Raw genomic sequence first — 18,872 nt, forward strand, 5'->3', positions numbered from 1 at the left:
AATGTGTCTTTTTCTTTTCGCATGTCTGATAACTTACTGTTGTAACATAATTTCCCAGCTTGGGATCAGTATAGTAAATCAATCAATCTGTCTATTCTTCCTTCTTTCTTTCAAAGATTGGGGTGAAATGGGCCATACTTTTAGAATTGCTCCTGCCTCTCAGGAACCACTAGAGCCACAGGAACCTCCCCTCTCCACAGTTTCAGGAGATTGAGGTGGTAAATCTCAAGTGCATTGGCTCGATCCATTTGTTTGGCCTCAGTCAATTTCTCTGACTGTTTTTGAGCATCTGATTAAATGCATCTAATTAAATCATTTGATCAGCCCATCCATTTGTGGATGGTACACACTGACCTTTGTCCTGACCTAAATGCTCCCCTTATGATGAGCCACATGGAACAAAATTCCCTATGACTCTTTGGGACCAACAACTGGCCCATGTCCTGTCCTGTTTGAGTGTCCTGAAAGGTTATATTGAGTCAATCTTTAATAACTTAAAACTATGGGTAGAAGACTGCAACATTAGGCTGGAGGTTTTGACCATCAATTACTCTAACTTGTTCAAAAGTGGGCCTCAGTGTTTCATCTCACACCTGCTTCAATGGGAAATCCCAACGCGAAATCCCTGCAGAAAGTGGAGGGGAAGAGCCCTTCCCACTCTCCATGTCTCACTGATGTGGCGCTAACCCAGACAGCTCTGGGACTGCCTCTGCTGACAACACTGCACCAGAATCCCCCAAGTGTCACTGCTACAGGAAATATCCATAAATAAGTTCCTTACCAACACCTGAAACCCTGGCTGATTTGTTCCCAGAATTAGTAGATGGGTGAGGCAAGGACTAACCGCTGCCTCTACGCTATGTTTTTCTCCCCTGAATTGCATAGTGATGGGTACCAGCAATTTGTTCCCAGAATTAGTAGATGGGTGAGGCAAAGACAAACCGCTGCCTCCACACTATGCTTTTCTCCCCTGAATTGCATAGTGATGGGTCCCAGCAGATGCTCATGAACATCCCCATGTACATACCTCACCTTCACCAATTGTGCACTTCCCAATGCCCCACATTAAATCAGGCTTTGATGAACTGTGGTCTGATTACATCCTGAGTCCACCAAGGCTTGATGTATACTCTTTTGAATACTCACTGCTACTCTTTAGCTCAATTAGGGAGGCCCAAAGTGCATCAGAAATATGGATCAGAATCCTTTCCTCCTTAAGGCAAAGCTGATCCTGGAAATGCCTGGCTTTTCTGCCACACCTGCAGACCTGCCCGAGCTTTGTCTTGGAGAGAGATGGAGTTAGTGGCAGCATTGGCATAGAGGCAGAAGGGAGTAAGGGAAAACAGGGAGGGATGCTGGTTCTGGGTATGGTCTTTGAGAGAATTGGCCCCTGTCTCCATGGTGCAGGGATAGGGGAGGGATGGAAAGACATCAGGAAAAGAAGAGAGAGGGAAAGAGAGAAAAGTGAAAGGGGCACCTGCTCCCCAAAACACAAACAGAGCATCTTCTGACAGCTGGAATGCCTCATAGAGCAATGCCACGATGCAGCCTCCTTCTGGCAGCTGAACAACAAATTGCTCCAGTACCACTCAGTTGATGATCTCATTGGCGTCACACTCTTCTGTCACCAGCCACTGTCAGTAGGCATCTTGATGCTGTTGAGTAAAGGTGAATGCGTGACCGAGCTCACAGAATGCTAGCATGCGGAGACACTAGCGATTTTGTTCCTGGGTTTGGCTGGCCTGCTGCAAAATAGCCCACTTCAGGTCTGGATACTCCAACAGTTTGGTGGCCTGGAGCTATTGGGCTGTAAGCTGGGCTTCTCTTGACTGGAGCAGCAATAGGCCTCTGGGTCATCCTGCAGTCCCATACTGAGCAGCATAATGTGGGACAGGGCTCTAGCATCTGTTGGAGTGGCTGCTGGAGTATCTGCTGGCTGAATCAGGCTCCAGATCACCTGCTAGTCCTCCACCTGGGCCTGGAGCAGAGGCCAGAAGTGCTGCTCCTGCTCAACACACAGTGCAACAGAGGCTTGATGTTAGGTTTGATGAATGCTGATGAGGGACTGGAGGGTGTCTGCAACTAGCGTGGACCCCATGATGGCAATTTCTCCTCAAATTCTGGGTTTTGATGCCAGTGTAGCACTTTTGCAGTTCAGGGAAATGTAGAAATGGGAGGCAGGCTTGTGACAACTCAAGGTGCATTTTATTCTCCATTTTACTTTCACTTTTTCAGCAACTTTATCTAGCTACACACACGCGCGTACACACACATGGTGCTGGGTTGCTCAGCTCTCTCTTTCTCTGGTTACTAGCTTCTTTCTGCAAGAACACAAAAGACATACATCAATAAATTGCCAGTAATCTCACATGAGTAAGACTTGTGTTACCTGCCTCCTCTCTGTCCACAGCTGATGCTCGACCACACCCCCGCACCCACAGATACTTTTTATGTTTGAACTTTTGAGTAGTCTGTTTAATGGTGCAGCTGTTCTACAAAAAACACTATAATTTCAAGAACTATTTTATGCTTTTGTGTGTGTGTGTGTGTGTGTGTGTGTGTGTGTGTGTGTACAGGAGGATCAGCTGAATTACTCTAAAACTGTTCGTCAGTTCCATTACACAGTGTGGCCCGATCATGGAGTTCCTGAAAGCACTCAGTCTCTGGTGCAATTTGTTCGTACTGTGAGAGATTACATCAACAGAACCCTGGGTTCTGGACCTACAGTCATCCACTGCAGGTACACACACACACACAGAGGAACTCAAAAGCTGTGACACATAGGATCCATCCACAAACATCATTGTTGTTCCAGTTCTAGTTGTGATTTTGCTTCTTGGTTATTTTTATTCTTGTTTGAGTTCCTGTTACATTTATAGCATCACAGTTCAAAGGTTGCAGGTGCAGACTATGACCCAATAAGTAGCTTCAGTAATCACAGATAAGGACTTGGAAGTTCCAGGCTGGATCGTGACATACTAGTGCATCTCAAACAAGATCATGAAAGTTAATTTTTTCCTAATTTAATTCAAAAAGGGGTGGCATGATGGTGTAGTGGTTAGCGCTGTCGCCTCACAGCAAGAAGGTTCTGGGTTTGAGCCCTGTGGCCAGCGAGTGCCTTTCTGTGTGAAGTTTGCATGTTCTCCCCGTGTCCGTGTGGGTTTCCTCCGGGTGCTCCAGTTCCCCCACAGTCCAAAGACATGCAGGTTAGGTTAACTGGTGACTCTAAATTGACCGTAGGTGTGAATGTGAGTGTGAATGGTTGTCTGTGTCTATGTGTCAGCCCTGTGATGACCTGGCGACTTGTCCAGGGTGTACCCCGCCTTTCGCCCGCAGTCAGCTGGGATAGGCTCCAGCTTGCCTGCGACCCTGTAGAAGGATAAAGTGGCTAGAGATAATGAGATGAGAATTCAAAAAGGTAAACTTTCATATATTCTACATTCAGTGCATATAAAGTATAATATTTAAAACCTTTTTTTGTTTTAATTTTCATGATTATGGCTTCTAGCTCATGAAAATCAGAAATCCAGGATTTCAAATTAGAATATTTCCTAAGATGAATTGCAAAAGGATTTACAATATAGAAATGTCCAAATTCTGAAAATTATGTTCATTTATACACTAGTAGTACTTGGTTGGGGCTCCTTTACCATGAATTACTGCATCAGTGGGGCGTGGCACGGAGGCGATCAGCCTGTGGCACCGCTGAAGTGTTATTGAAGCTCTGGTTGCTTTGATCGCGGCCTTCAGATCATCTGTATTTTGGGGTCAGGTGTTTTTCATCTTCCTCTTGACAATAGCCCATAGATTCTCTGTGGCATTCAGGTAAGGCAAGTTGGCTGGCCAATCAAGCACAGTAATATCAGGGTCCACAAACCATTTGGTAAGAGTTTTGGCACTGTGTGCAGGTGCTAAGTCCTGCTGGAAAAGGAAATTGTCATTTCCATAAATGTCTGTGAAGGTTCTCAATCATCCAGGTCATAGTAAACTGTAAAGAAGACAAAGAAAGAAGACAACTGGAGTTGCTTGAAATTCTTGAAGACATTTCACCTCTCATCTGAAAGGCTTCTTCAGTTCTGTCGAACTAGTGGGGAGTTCCAGGTATTTATCCTCTGATGGACCAAAAGCAACCCAAAGGAGAGTCGTTGAGGTCAAGTGGGTCACTGACCCTTTCAGTCATCCTGTAGGTGTTAGGGTCCCTGGAGGCCAGGTGTGAATGGTGGTAGCAACCTAGAGGGTCATTAGGGTGATCTGTGGGTCATTGGCTCTCTCTGCCATCATGTGAGTCATTGAAGTCAGCAGAGTCTTGGTGTGGATGTGTATTCAGTTTTCTGGGAAGTGTGCCAAGGACTGCATTGTAGGTGGCTGATAAGTGGTGTCTCAGACCATCTCCTCTGCAGTCTATCTTCATCTCAATAACAAAGAACACTCATTTCAGGACTGCAATATACGCGTTTTAGCCAGAAAAGGCCGGTGTTTTGAAAAAGGAGTAAAAAAAAAAGCCATCTTCGTCAACCTGGAACAACCATCACTGAACAGAGAAGGTGGTCTGAGACACCACTTTTCAGCCCCCAACAATGCAGTTCTTGGCACACTTCCCAGAAAACTGAATACACATCCACACCGAGACTCAGCTGACTTCAATGACTCATATGATGGCAGAGACAGTCAACAACCCACAGATCATCCTAATGACCCTCTAGGCTGCTAACACTGTTCACACCTGGTCTCCAGGGATCCTAACACCTACAGGATGACTGAGAGGGTGAACAACTCATGTGATCTCAACGACTCTTCTGAGGCTTGCTTTTGGTCCACTAGAGGATAAATACCTGGAACTCACCACTAGTCAGGCAGAACTGAAGAAGCCTTTCAGATGAGAGGTGAAACATCTTCAAGAATTTCAAGCAAGTCCAGTCATTTCCATAAAGCTTGTCAACAGATGGAAGCATGAAGTGCTTTAAAATCTCCTGGTAGATTCTGCATTGACTTTGGACTTTATAATACACAGTGCACCAACACCAGTAGATGACATGGCACCCAAAATCATCAAAAACTGCAGAAACTTCAAACACCTTGGATTCTGTGCCTCTCCACTCTTCCTCCAGACTCTAGGACCTTGATTTCCAAATGAAATGCAAAATTTGCTTTCATCTGAAAAGAGGACTTTGGTCTACTGACCAACAGTCCAGTTCTTTCTCTCCTTAGCCCAGGTAAGATGCTTCTGACGCTGTCTCTGGTTCAGGAGAGGCTTGATATTAGGGATGCTACAGTTGTATCCCCTTTCCTGAAGACGTTTGTGTGTGGTGGCTCTTGATGCACTGACACCAGCCTCAGTCCACTTCCTTGTGAAGCTCTACCAAGTTCTTGAATTGACTTTTCTTGACAATCCTCTCAAGGCTGCGCTCATCCCTGTTGCTTGTGCACCTTTTCCAGCCAGCCTTTTCAGCAGTGACCTTCTGTGGCTTACCCTCCTTGTGGAGGGGGTTGATGATCATCTTACCCTCCTTGTGGAGGGGGTTGATGATCATCTTCATCCTTTTTAAACTTTTTTCTACAAATAAATTTCCAGTATCCTCTTCATTTTCATTGTACTGTCGCTTTCATTTTTGTACTTTTCACTTTCGCTTTCCTTTTTCCAGTCTTTTTTCCGATTTTTCTCTTTCTTTTTTCGGAAGAATGCCGAGACCGGAAGCTTTCTTTTTCTCTCCTCCTGTGTAAAGATCACAAGCGGAGGCCATCCACATCGGATCTGCTTTAATATCAACAGATCTTCGTTTAAGGTACGTGAATCTTTTCATCATGGCACACCTTCAGCTTGTTCAGTGTGCGGAGTGCAGGATGTTTAGTCATTCTTCCTCCGTCACTAGCGATAGCTTTATTAGCTTTATTTGTGATAAGTGCAGATTAGTTAGCTCTCTGATGGAGAAGATTACAGTGCTAGAAGCACGTGTCCAGGCTTTAGAGCAGGTTAGTGAGCGTGAGAACAGTGTAGTTTCTGTAGGGGAAAGTCTGGATGCCCTAGGTGGAGTTAGTAATCCCCCAACTCCGGCATTAGAGCCCTTACAGCAGGGCGAATGGGTGACGGCTCGGCAGCATAAGCGTAGAGCCAAAGCTACCGCTGAGGCTCGCCCACAGGAGCACCACTCCTCTCCACATCACGTGCCGAACAGGTTTGCTCTCCTTAGTGATGCACCCACTGAGAAACCTGAAAGAGCTCTGGTTATAGGGGACTCTATCATACGGCACGTGAAATTAGCTCAGCCTTTAGGGGCACCAGCAGCTTTAGTCAGGTGTATACTGGGAGCCAGGGTGCCAGACATAGCAGGTAATCTTAGGGTCCTAGGCAAGCACAGGTTCTCAAAGATAGTTATCCATGCAGGAGCTAATGATATATGCCTTCGTCAGTCTGAGGTTACTAAGAGTAACTTTGTAGAGGTGTTTAAATTAGCAAAGGCGATGTCCGATGCTGTAGTATGCTCTGGCCCCATCCCAATGCGGTGTGGCGATATAGCTTACAGCAGGTTATGGTCACTGAACTGCTGGCTGTCCAGGTGATGCTCTGAAAACAGTGTGGGCTTTATAGATAATTGGGCTAATTTTGAGGGCATTGCTGGCCTGTTAGGGCGGGACGGTATCCATCCCACTCGGGAAGGTGCTGCTCTCATTTCCTGCAGCATAGGTCATAGTCTCAGAACAGGCCTAGTTAATTTCTGACAATCCAGAGCCAAGGCCAGGGAGCAGACGAACAGGCTAAACTGACTGTCTGCTAGCTGCACAGAGTCGTCACTCAGGGTCCACTACATCGAGACTGTGTCTGTTCCCCAAGCTCAACAAAAAGGTAGAAATATTCAGAGAGTTTGTTCCAGTAACCTAATCAATATAAAATTAGATCATACTGACTGTACAGCTGCTGCCAGCACCTTTGATCTAAAGGTGGGGCTATTAAATATTAGATCTCTTACATCTAAAGCGCTAATGGTTAATGAACTCATTACTGATCAGGAGTTTAATGTACTTTGTTTAACTGAAACATGGATTAAGCCAAATGAATATATAGCATTAAATGAAGCGAGTCCTCCTGGATACAGTTATATACACCAGCCTCGTCTAACTGGCAGAGGAGGAGGCGTCGCGGTTATTTATAATGATTATCTAGGTGTAACACAAAAACTTGGTTATAAATTTAATACATTTGAAGTTCTTCATACTCATATAATGTATGTAGCCTCGAAAAATAAGTCTACCCAGTTAATTCCATTGCTTATTATTTACAGGCCCCCGGGGCCATATTCTGAGTTTCTTTCTGAATTTGCAGATTTTATCTCAGATCTGGTTATTTCCTTAGACAAAGCTTTAGTTGTCGGAGATTTTAATATTCACTTCGATAACCCAGAAGACCCTTTAAAAACAGCGTTTGTGTCCATCTTAGATTCAGTCGGGATTAAGCAGAATGTCATAGGGCCGACCCATAATGGTGGTCACACCCTTGATCTAATACTAACATTCAGATTAAACGTAGACAATATAGTCATACTTCCACAGTCTGAAGTTATCTCAGATCATTATCTCATCTCATTCAAAATATGTCTGAGTAATAATATATGCACCTCACCACGCTACTGTATTAAACGTACTTTCATGTCAACTACTGCACAGAGCTTTATAAATGATCTCCCAGAGCTGTCAACTTTGATTGGGTCACTGTCAGCCCCTGCAGAACTCGATCAGGCAACTGAATGCTTAGAGTCAACATTCCGCCATACTTTAGATAATGTAGCTCCTCTAAAAAGGAAAATGGTCAGAGACAAAAAATTAGCACCCTGGTATAATGATGACACTCGCACATTAAAACAGACCACTCGAAAATTGGAACGTAAATGGCGTCAAACAAAATTGGTAGTGTTCAAATTAGCTTGGAAGGAGAGCTTCCTGAAGTATAGAAAAGCTCTTAGTGCTGCGAGATCAACATATTTCTCCTCCCTAGTAGAAGATAACAAAAATAATCCTAGATTCCTATTTAATACTGTAGCAAAATTAACCAGGAATAAGTCCACTATCGACACATGCACACCTGCAGTATGTAGTAGCAACGACTTCATGAATTTTTTTAATGACAAAATTGAGAATATCCGACAAAAAATTCAAACTACTAATTTAAGGTCAGACAATGAAAGTGACCTTGTAGTTAACTATATAACTGTATCAGATCATCAGTTAGAATGTTTTACTCCCCTAAAAGAAACTGAATTACTTTCATTAATCTCTACATCAAAAGCCTCAACTTGCGTACTAGATCCCTTACCTACACGTCTATTCAAACAGATAATTCCTGGAGTAATTGAACTGCTTCTAAAAATAATAAATTCCTCTCTTATGATTGGCTATGTACCCAAATCCTTTAAACTAGCAGTTATCAAACCCCTGATTAAAAAACCTGACCTTGATCCCTGTCAGCTGTCCAATTATCGGCCAATATCAAACCTCCCCTTTATCTCCAAGATCCTTGAAAAAGCTGTGGCACAGCAGTTATGCTCATATTTACATAGGAATAACATCCATGAAATGTATCAGTCAGGATTTAGACCTCATCATAGCACAGAGACAGCACTGGTTAAAGTAGTAAACAACCTACTGTTGGCGTCTGATCAGGGCTGTGTCTCGCTACTTGTGTTGCTTGACCTTAGTGCAGCATTTGATACCATTGATCATTCCATTCTTCTGGATAGACTAGAAAATGTTGTGGGAGTTAAGGGAATGGCCCTCTCCTGGCTCAGGTCTTATCTAACTGATCGTCATCAGTATGTTGATATAAATGGTGATATTTCTAGACGTACTGAGGTAAAGTTTGGTGTTCCACAAGGTTCTGTCTTGGGTCCACTGCTTTTTTCTCTATATATGTTCCCTCTGGGCAATATTATTCGTAAACATTGTATTAGTTTCCACTGTTATGCTGATGACACACAGTTGTATGTCTCTGCAAAACCTGATGAGAGACACCAGCTTAATAGAATTGAGGAATGTGTTAAGGACATTAGACACTGGATGCTTATTAATTTCCTTCTGCTTAACTCTGACAAGACTGAAGTACTTGTACTCGGACCACATACAGCTAGAAGTAAGTTTTCTGATTACACAGTGACTCTGGATGGCCTTTCTGTTTCTTCACGTGCAGCAGTAAAAGACCTCGGAGTGATTATTGACCCCAGTCTTTCATTCGAAACTCACATTGATAACATCACCCGGATAGCTTTCTTTCATCTCAGAAATATTGCAAAGATAAGAAATTTAATGTATTTGCATGACGCAGAAAAACTAGTCCATGCTTTCGTTACCTCCAGGTTGGATTATTGTAATGCCTTACTGTCTGGATGTTCCAATAAGTGCATAAATAAGCTCCAGTTAGTTCAAAATGCAGCAGCAAGAGTCCTTACTAGAACTAGAAAATATGACCACATCACGCCTGTCTTATCCACACTGCATTGGCTCCCAATCAAATTTCGTATTGATTATAAAATACTGCTATTGACCTTTAAAGCACTAAATGGTCTCGCACCACAGTACCTGAGTGAACTTCTGCTCCTCTATGACCCGCCACGCCTACTTAGATCAAAAGGTGCAGGCTATCTGCTGGTACCTCGTATCGTGAAGGCTACATCAGGGGGCAGAGCCTTTTCTTACAAAGCCCCACAGTTATGGAACAGCCTTCCAAGTAATGTTTGGGAATCAGACACAGTCTCAGCATTTAAGTCTAGGCTGAAAACATATCTGTTTAGTCAAGCCTTTTGTTAATGGTGTTTATGAGGTAAAGGTGTAGATCTGGAGGGTCCTCAGACATAGAGTGTTTTGGTAAACTGGGATGTATGGATGCTGTCAGTCCCCACTCGCTTGCTCACTCGAGTTTGTTGACGGTGTAGTGGCTGGCTGCTTTATGTCCCAGGGCTCCCTCATGCCTGTGTTACCTTCTGGCTCTCTCCTTTTAGTTATGCTGTCTTAGTTAGTTGCCGGAGTCCCTGCTTGTACTCGGTGCAATATGTATACTGCTCCTACTTATTCAGGTGACATTGGGCATACCTAACAACCTGGGTTTTCTTTCCCTCCCCCCTCCCCCACCCCAAATCTGTCTCTCTGAGTTACATGGAGTCAACAGGAAATCTTTTGGTGGAGAGGGTGGAGACCTCGACTGGCTATCGTAGCCTGCAGGGAATCGGCCGTCAGACTTCTGTCGCATGTCCCAGACCCAGTGAAATGTAACTGAATTGTCTTGGCCAGCCCTAAGGGTCCCATCTGCATCTCATCATTGCTGAGGAGTGTGCTCCCATCACCCAATCAAGCATCCAGCCAGAGCAGGTCATGATATATTTTTTACCATATTAACATGCCATTGTTGTGAGTTATGCCTGATGTCAAGACTCTCGTCTCTGCGAGCCTACCACACAGATTTAATACTTGTCATTTTTAGGGCATACCTAACAACATGTGTTTTCTTTCTTTCTCTCTTCCCCCCCAGTCTGTCCCTCTGAGTTACATGTTGGTCCTGGGATTGAGATGCTGGCCTCTTCTGCCCCTCGGACCTGCTTGATCCATCATGGTGCCCTGTGTCTGGTCAGAGTTTTATCGCATCGCTCCTGTGAAGGACGGCCCCATGAGGATAGTTGAGGGTTATACCTGGAGGATGCTCTTGACTCTTACAGTAATGCTTTTATGGCTGAGGACTACAGTTGTCTTGCTAACTTTAGGACTGCAGTTGTCATGAACAGTTTTGCACTCAAGTTTCAATCAATGAAGAGTTATAACATCAATGAAACTGTCCTCATGTTAAAACTATTAATATTATAGTCAGGCTGTCTGTTGTTGTCCAAATGAGGATGGGTTCCCTTTTGAGTCTGGTTCCTCTCGAGGTTTCTTCCTCATGTCGTCTGAGGGAGTTTTTCCTTGCCACCATCGCCACAGGCTTGCTCATTGGGGATAGATTAGGGATAAAATTAGCTCATGTTTTAAGTTGTTCAAATTCTGTAAAGCTGCTTTGCGACAATGTTTATTGTTAAAAGCGCTATACAAATAAACTTGACTTGACTTGACTTCTGGACAACTGTCTAGTCAGCAGTCTTCCCCATGATTGTGGTTGTGTGTACTGAACTAGACTGAGAGATACACTGGATTTATACTGTTTTACTCAAAATGAAATTACAATGCCTTTGTTGTCACTGCACAAATGTACAATGAAATTCTCTAATATTTTGAGATTGTTTGTTTGTTTTTAACCTTTTTTGCACTGTAGGCCATAATTATCAAAATTAAAATATAAAAATGCTTGAAACATTTTTATTTACTTGTAATAAGTCTACACTCTTTCATTTTCTTAAATAACTGATGAAAAATATTAAGCTTTTTCAAGATATTCTAATTGTTTGAGATGCACTAGTTCATTATGGTTCTCATTTCTGTTCCCATTGTAATGCTTATTCCAGTTCATGAACGTAAGGTTCTCCCAGTCATGATTTTTGGCCTTGTGTTTATTCTGATTCTGATTCTAGTTCCTGTTCTTCTGACAGCAGATCTGCTATTGGTTCTAGTTTAGATTTTAAATCTATTTCTAATTGTTGTTCTAGTTTTGTGTTCTTGTTTTGATTATGTAGCAGTTCGTGTAGGTGGGTGGAGCACAGTAGGACGGCAGGACAGAACTGCTTTCACAAAACTCTCTTTTATTTAGCTTTTCAGCTTTTATCTCTCTTCCCACACACTCAAACACACGCACACACATCAGCCGTCTGGTTGTGGAGAGCTCCCTCTGCTCTCGCCCTCTCTCCTTAAATAGGGCGCGGTCACTGGGAAGACACACAAACACATTAATTAACGACAGGTGTAGTGATTCTGCCACTTACCTTCCCTGACTCCGTCCTCCTGTCACAGACTGATGCTAGACCACGCCCCCGCTGCCACATACCCCCACCGCCCGACTCAGGCCGGGCAGCCATCCGGCCCGCAGCCGACTCCCCCCCCCTTGACGGGAGAGGAAGTCCGCCACAACCATCTGCGCCCCTGGCCTGTGGATCACCTTGAAGTTAATGGGTTGGAGTGCCAGATACCAACGGGTGATCCGCGCGTTGGCATCCTTCATGCGGTGGAGCCACTGGAGGGGCGCGTGGTCCGAACAGAGGGTGAAAGGGCGTCCCAGCAGGTAGTACCGGAGGGTGAGGACCGCCCACTTGATCGCCAGGCACTCCTTCTCGATGGTACTATAGCGCCCCTCATGCACCGAGAGCTTCCGACTAATGTATAAGACTGGGCGATCCTCCCCCTCCACCCGCTGGGACAAAACGGCCCCCAGCCCTCTGTCCGACGCATCCGTCTGCAACATAAAGGGGAGAGAAAAGTCAGGGGAGTGTAAAAGTGGCCCCCCACACAGTGCAGCCTTTACCTTAGAAAAAGCCCGCTGGCATTGCTCCATCCACTGGACCGGATCTGGTGCCCCCTTTTTAGTCAGATCAGTCAGCGGGCTGGTGACGTCTGAATAATTAGGTATAAACCTACGATAATAGCCAGCCAGCCCCAGGAACTGTCTCACCCCCTTTTTGGTCTTGGGCCTCGGGCAGGCCGCAATCGCTGCGGTCTTGTTAATCTGGGGATGCACCTGCTCATTGCCCAAGTGGAAGCCCAGATACCATACTTCCACCTGCCCAATCGCACACTTCTTCAGGTTGGCTGTGAGACCTGCCTGCCTCAGCAACCTAAGGACGGCCCTCAGGTGTTGTAGGTGCCGTGGCCAGTCATTACTATAAATAATGATATTGTCCAGGTACGCGGCCACATAGGTGGCGTGGGGGCGGAGGACCCTGTCCATCAGCCGCTGAAACGTAGCGGGTGCCCCAAACAGCCCAAAAGGAAGTGTGACGAATTGGTGTAAGCCGAACAGTGTGGAAAAGGCCATTTTTTCCCGGGATAATGGAGTCAAGGGGATCTGCCAATAACCCTTTGTTAAATCCAATGTCGAGTAAAAACGAGCCGTGCCGAGCCAATCGAGCAACTCATCAATACGAGGCATTGGGTACACATCGAATTTAGACACCGCGTTGGCTTTTCTATAGTCTACACAGAACCGGGCCGACCCGTCGGCCTTGGGTACCAAGACCACCAGGCTGCTCCAGTCACTGTGGGACTCCTCGACGATGCCCATTTCGAGCATGGCCTCGAGTTCTTCCCGAACCACCTTCCTGAACCACCTTTTTCTTGTGTTCGGATAACCGGTAAGGGCGGCTACGCACTACCACCCCCGGGGGCATCTCAATGTGGTGCTCTATGAGGTTAGTGTGGCCGGGCAGGGGCGAGAACACGTCCAAAAACTCGGTCTGCAACTGGGCAACCTCCGTGAGTTGGGTCGGGGAGATGTGGTCTCCACAGGGGACTGGAGAGGGACGTGATGCTAATGTTCCTTTTTGAACCTCCGGCCCCAGCTCCGCCTTCTCCGGAACCACCGACACCAACGCCACAGGGACCTCCTCATTCCAGAGTTTGAGTAGGTTGAGGTGGTAAATCTGTAGCGCCCCACCCCTGTCCATTTGCTTCACCTCATAGTCGACGTCCCCGACCTGCCGTGTGACCTCAAAGGGTCCTTGCCACTTGGCGACTAATTTAGAGCTCGATGTGGGCAACAGTACGAGTACTTTCTCTCCCGTTGCGAACTCTCTAAGGCGCGTACCCTTGTCATACAGGCGGGTTTGCCGTTCTTGGGCCTGCTGTAAATTCTCCTGGGTTAGGTGTGTGAGTGTGTGGAGTTTTGCGTGCAGGTTAATAACGTATTGAATTTCATTTTTGCTTGGTGAAGGTCCCTCCTCCCAATTTTCTCGCAGCACATCTAAAATGCCGCGCGGCTTACGCCCATATAATAATTCAAACGGGGAGAACCCCGTGGAGGCTTGGGGGACCTCTCGCACTGCAAAGAGCAAGGGCTCGAGCCATTTATCCCAGTTACGTGCGTCCTCGCTTACAAATTTTTTAATTATGTTTTTAAGGGTGCGATTAAACCGTTCCACTAAACCATCCATTTGTGGGTGATACATGCTGGTGTGGATCGGCTTAATACCTAATAACCCATACAGTTCATTCAGTGTTCGGGACATAAACGAGGTGCCTTGATCAGTCAGAATCTCTTTCGGGATTCCAACTTGGGAGATGACATGGAAGAGTGCCTCCGCAATACTGCATGCTGAGATATTGTGAAGAGGCACTGCTTCTGGGTATCACGTTGCATAGTCCACGAGAACTAATATAAAGCGATACCTTCGTGTTGACCGATCTAATGGCCCGACGAGATCCATCCCAATTCTTTCGAGCGGGGTCTCGATTAACGGTAGAGGGCGCAAAGGCGCTTTTGGAATGGCCACTGGATTTACTAACTGGCATTCGCGGCACGCCGTACACCACCTACGGACATCACCGCGAATCCCCGGCCAATAGAATCGGGCCATTATTCGGGCTAGTGTCTTATCCTGCCCTAAGTGTCCAGCCATGGGATGAAAGTGAGCTGCCTGGAATACCAATTCCCAGTGGCTCTTTGGAATTAAAAGCTGCGTGACTCGCTCTTTAGTTTGAGTGTCCTGCGTCACTCGGTATAATCTATCCTTCATAATCGCGAAGTAGGGGAAGGACAGGGTGGCGTTCGGCTGGAGCGTTTGACCATCGATTACTCTCACTTGGTCAAACGCATGTCGCAGAGTCTCGTCTCGTGACTGCTCTAATGGGAAATCCGCGAGGGATTCCCCAATAGAGAGAGGAGGAGCTGGCGGCTCCTCACTCTGACGCGGAGATGACGTAAACGGCTCTGCGACAGCTGCTCCCGCCAAAGCGACACCGGGACCTCCCCCTGTCAAATGGCAGGACCCACTCTTTACTAAATGTGTCATTAAATCCCGAAATCCCGGCCAATCAGTCCCCAAAATTAAAGAGTGGGTAAGGCGAGGATTAACCTCCGCCTTCACTATAAATTTTTCCCCTCTGAAAAAAATGTGGACTGACACTAAAGGGTAGTTGTGAACATCCCCATGCACACACAACACCTTCACCAATTGTGCTCCCCCCAATGCTTCGTCTTGCACCAGGCTTTGGTGGATTGAGGTCTGATTACAGCCAGAATCCACCAACGCCTGATATGTATCCCCTTGGATACTCACCGGTATGCGATATGCTCCGGCCCGATCGAGGGTGGCTCCTGGCACGTTGGGGATCCGAACCACCGCACCCACCTCCATTACCGAGCACTGCTGTTGGAGGTGGCCCGGTTCCCCGCAGCGCCAGCAAATTGACCCGGGCTTCCTCTCTGCACTAGTGCTCTGGGGCTCACTCACCTGAGGGGGGGGAGAGACAGACACAGAAGGGAGACACGGAAGGGCACCGCGGGTGCGGTGGGCTGGCTGAGGTGGCGCCGGCCCCAGCTTCCGCGGTGGGGGAATGGGGCGAGGAGAAGACACAGGAAGAGGAGAGAGAGAGAGAGAGAGAGAGAGAGGAGAGAAGAGAAGAGGTCGTCTGCTGTCCTGCCGTCGGGACAGCCGCCAGATGATCCTCCGCCAGCTCAATTGCCTGATCCAGCGACGCCGGGCGGTGGCACTGGACCCACTCTGCGGTTCCCGCTGGTAAATGCATGACGAACTGTTCCAGTACCACTTGGTCGATGAGTCCCTCGGCGTCGCAGCTGTCGGCCCTCAACCACCGCCAACAGGCATCCCGGAGTTGCTGGCCAAACGCGAACGGCCAGCTGACTTCCTCCAAGCGCAGAGCACGGAAACGCTGATGTTGTTGCTCCGGGGTGCGTCCCACCCGCTGGAGGACGGCCCAGCGAAGGTTCGCGTAGGCCAGCCGGCGGTCAGCGGGGAGCTGTAGTGCGGCCAGCTGCGTCTCTTCTGTTAGCAGGGGGAGGAGGCGCGCCGCACACTGTTCCACCGGCCACGCCGAGGTCTCTGCTACCTGCTCAAAGAGCATGAAGAACGCCTCGGGGTTGTCCTGCGGGCCCATCTTCATGAGGGTGAGGGGGGAAGGGCCCGTGGCGGTGGAGATGGTGGACCCCGCCGACGCGAGGAGGTGCCGGAACGCCCGACGATCTTCCTGTTGCGCCAGCACCAGGGCCTCGAACCGTTGTTCTTGCTCCTTTCGGAGGGCGAGCAGCGCCTGGTGCTGGCTCTGTTGGGCCGTGGCGAGGGCGTGGATCAGGTCGGCGAAGGTGGAGGACTCCATGGGGCTGTTGTCTTCTGTGCTTATTTCCGGGTTTCAGCACCACTGTTGCAGTTCGTGTAGGTGGGTCGAGCACAGAAGGACGGCAGGACAGAACTGCTTTCACAAAACTCTCTTTTATTTAGCTTTTCAGCTTTTATCTCTCTTCCCACACACTCAGACACATGCACACACATCAGCCGTCTGGTTGTGGAGAGCTCCCTCTGCTCTCGCCCTCTCTCCTTAAATAGGGCGCGGTCACTGGGAAGACACACAAACACATTAATTAACGACAGGTGTAGTGATTCTGCCACTTACCTTCCCTGACTCCGCCCTCCTGTCACAGACCGATGCTAGACCACGCCCCCGCTGCCACAGATTAACATTCTGTAGCTTTCTGTTTTGGGTCTAGTTCTAGATGTCTATTTACATTTTATGATTGTTGATCCAGTTCTCATTCTGGTTCTGCTCTACTTTCCTCTATTTCAGGTTCTGGGTAAGGTTAGGTTTTTTTCTAATTCTAGTTGTGTTTCTGATGTTTTCCTGTTCCACCTTAACCCCTTTGGACACAAGGAAAAATGCTATGGAACTTCATGTGTATAATTGTACACATTATGTCCAAAGGGGTTCTGTTTCTAAATATAATGCTAAGTGTTTTTGTTTTGTGTGTGTGTGTGTGTGTGTGTGTGTGTGTGTCAGTGCCGGAGTGGGCCGTACTGGAACCTTTATTGTTCTGGACCGGGTTCTGCAGCAGCTAAACACAAAAGACACAGTGGACATTTATGGTGCTGTGTTTGACCTGAGACTGCATCGCTCACACATGGTGCAGACTGAGGTGTGACATGACCTCTGACCTCATACACTGTTCAATAACACATGAATAATTAGGCCTGGATGAAATAAGAATGTTATTGTCTGTGCACAGTATTACACTGCCATGATATCCAGTGATGTTTACTCTGATTATACTGTAATGTCAGACCTGTCAAATTTTATACATAGGACCACCACAAGGTCACACTGGAGTATGCTTGGGTATCATTCACAAATACACCAAAGAGCACTTGTTTTTCTCACCAATAAAATGAGAGATGAGACAATCAACATATGAATCGAAAATGATTTGCGCAGGGTGTTTTGAACTCCCGTATAATAACTGACACCACCTGAAAGCCACGCTCTTTCCCCCATCTCACACTGTTGTTAAAATGGTAAATTATGAGCAGCGAAAAATCAATAACACACAAGCATATTACTCAGTATTAAAGAGACCACATTTACTTGTGTGTGTGTGTGTGTGTGTGTGTGTGTGTGTGCACGCAGAGTCAGTACACGTACCTGCACCAGTGTGTACGTGATGTTCTTCGTGCGAGAAAGTTACGTAGTGAGCAGGAGAACCTCCTGTATCCTGTCTACGAGAACGTGGCTCCAGAGCACCACTGGGGTAAGAACACATTTTATAAAAACAGTCAAACATAAGAGCATCTAATAAACAATTTCTATGAATAGTTTTATTTTCATATGTTTATTTTCTATATTACAGTGGTGCTTGAAAGTTCATAAACCCTTTGGAATTTTCTATATTTCTGCATAAATATGACTGAAAACATCAGATTTTCACACAAATGCATGTGTAGTAGCAAAGAGAACACAAACAAAACAAACAAACAATAATATGATAGTTGTTCATTTATTTATTTAGGAAAATGTTCAAATGTTACATATCAGTGAGTGGCAAAAGTATGTGACCCCTTGTTTTGAGTATCTGGTGTGACCCCCCGCAGTAATAACTGCAGCTGATCATTTGCTGTAACTGTGGATCAGATCCTGAACATAGGCGCAGAGGAGTTTGATCCCATTCCTCTGTACAGAGCAGCTTCAGCTCTGGGGTGGTGGTGTGTTTCCTCACATGAGCTGCTCACACAACATTTCTACTGGATTAATGTCAGGACTTTGACTTGTTCATTCCAAAACATTAACTTTATTCTTCTTTAACCATCTTCAGTAGAACACAGTGTGTGTTTCGGGTTGCTGTCTCACTGCCTGACCCACGATCTCTTAAGATTCAGCTCACAGACAGATGTCCTGAGGTTTTCCTTTAGAATTTTCTGAAATAATTCAGAATTCATTGTTCCATCAATGATGGCAGGCCATTCTGGTCCAGATGCAGCAAAACAGCCCAAACCATGATACTACCAACACCATCTTTCACAGATGGGATGAGGTTCTTATGCTGGAATGCAGTGTTTTCTTTCTCCAAACAAAGCGCTTCTCATTTAAACCAAATATTCTATTTTGTCCTCATCCATCCGCAGAATTTTTCCAATAGTCTTCTGGCTTGTCCACATACTTTTTAGCAAACTGTAGTTGTGTAGCAATGTTCTTTTTGGAGAGCAGAATCTTCCTTCTTACAGCCCTGCCATGTACACCATTGGTGTTCAGAGTTCTCTCGATGGTGGACTCGTGAACGTGAGCCAATGTGAGAGAGGCCTTTAGTTCCAAGGACTTGTGTGAAAAATCTGATGTTTAGGTCATATTGATGCACAAAATATTATATATATATATATATAAATTCTAAAAAGGTATTGGAGCCAGATTTTAGAATCTTGAAGTTGATCTAAAAACCTGCAAGAATTTAAAATTACAGTATTATTAATAAATTGCATTGT

At 46.1% G+C, this 18,872-nt stretch overlaps 1 protein-coding gene across 4 annotated transcripts in view; it reads left to right on the top strand.

Annotated features, from left to right (window-relative positions):
- The window catches only part of LOC132891078 (receptor-type tyrosine-protein phosphatase beta-like), a 193,786-nt gene that overhangs the window by 148,513 nt on the left and 26,401 nt on the right, over positions 1-18,872 (top strand). For all 4 annotated transcript variants that reach the window (XM_060928562.1, XM_060928560.1, XM_060928561.1 and 1 more), the window contains 3 exons: positions 2,577-2,740; positions 16,903-17,038; positions 17,527-17,647. In XM_060928562.1, the coding sequence (XP_060784545.1) occupies positions 2,577-2,740; positions 16,903-17,038; positions 17,527-17,647 (421 nt within the window). The remainder of the gene's footprint in view (positions 1-2,576; positions 2,741-16,902; positions 17,039-17,526; positions 17,648-18,872) is intronic.

This window comes from Neoarius graeffei, chromosome 8 (assembly GCF_027579695.1).
Source record: "Neoarius graeffei isolate fNeoGra1 chromosome 8, fNeoGra1.pri, whole genome shotgun sequence".
Taxonomy (NCBI): Eukaryota; Metazoa; Chordata; class Actinopteri; order Siluriformes; family Ariidae; genus Neoarius; species Neoarius graeffei.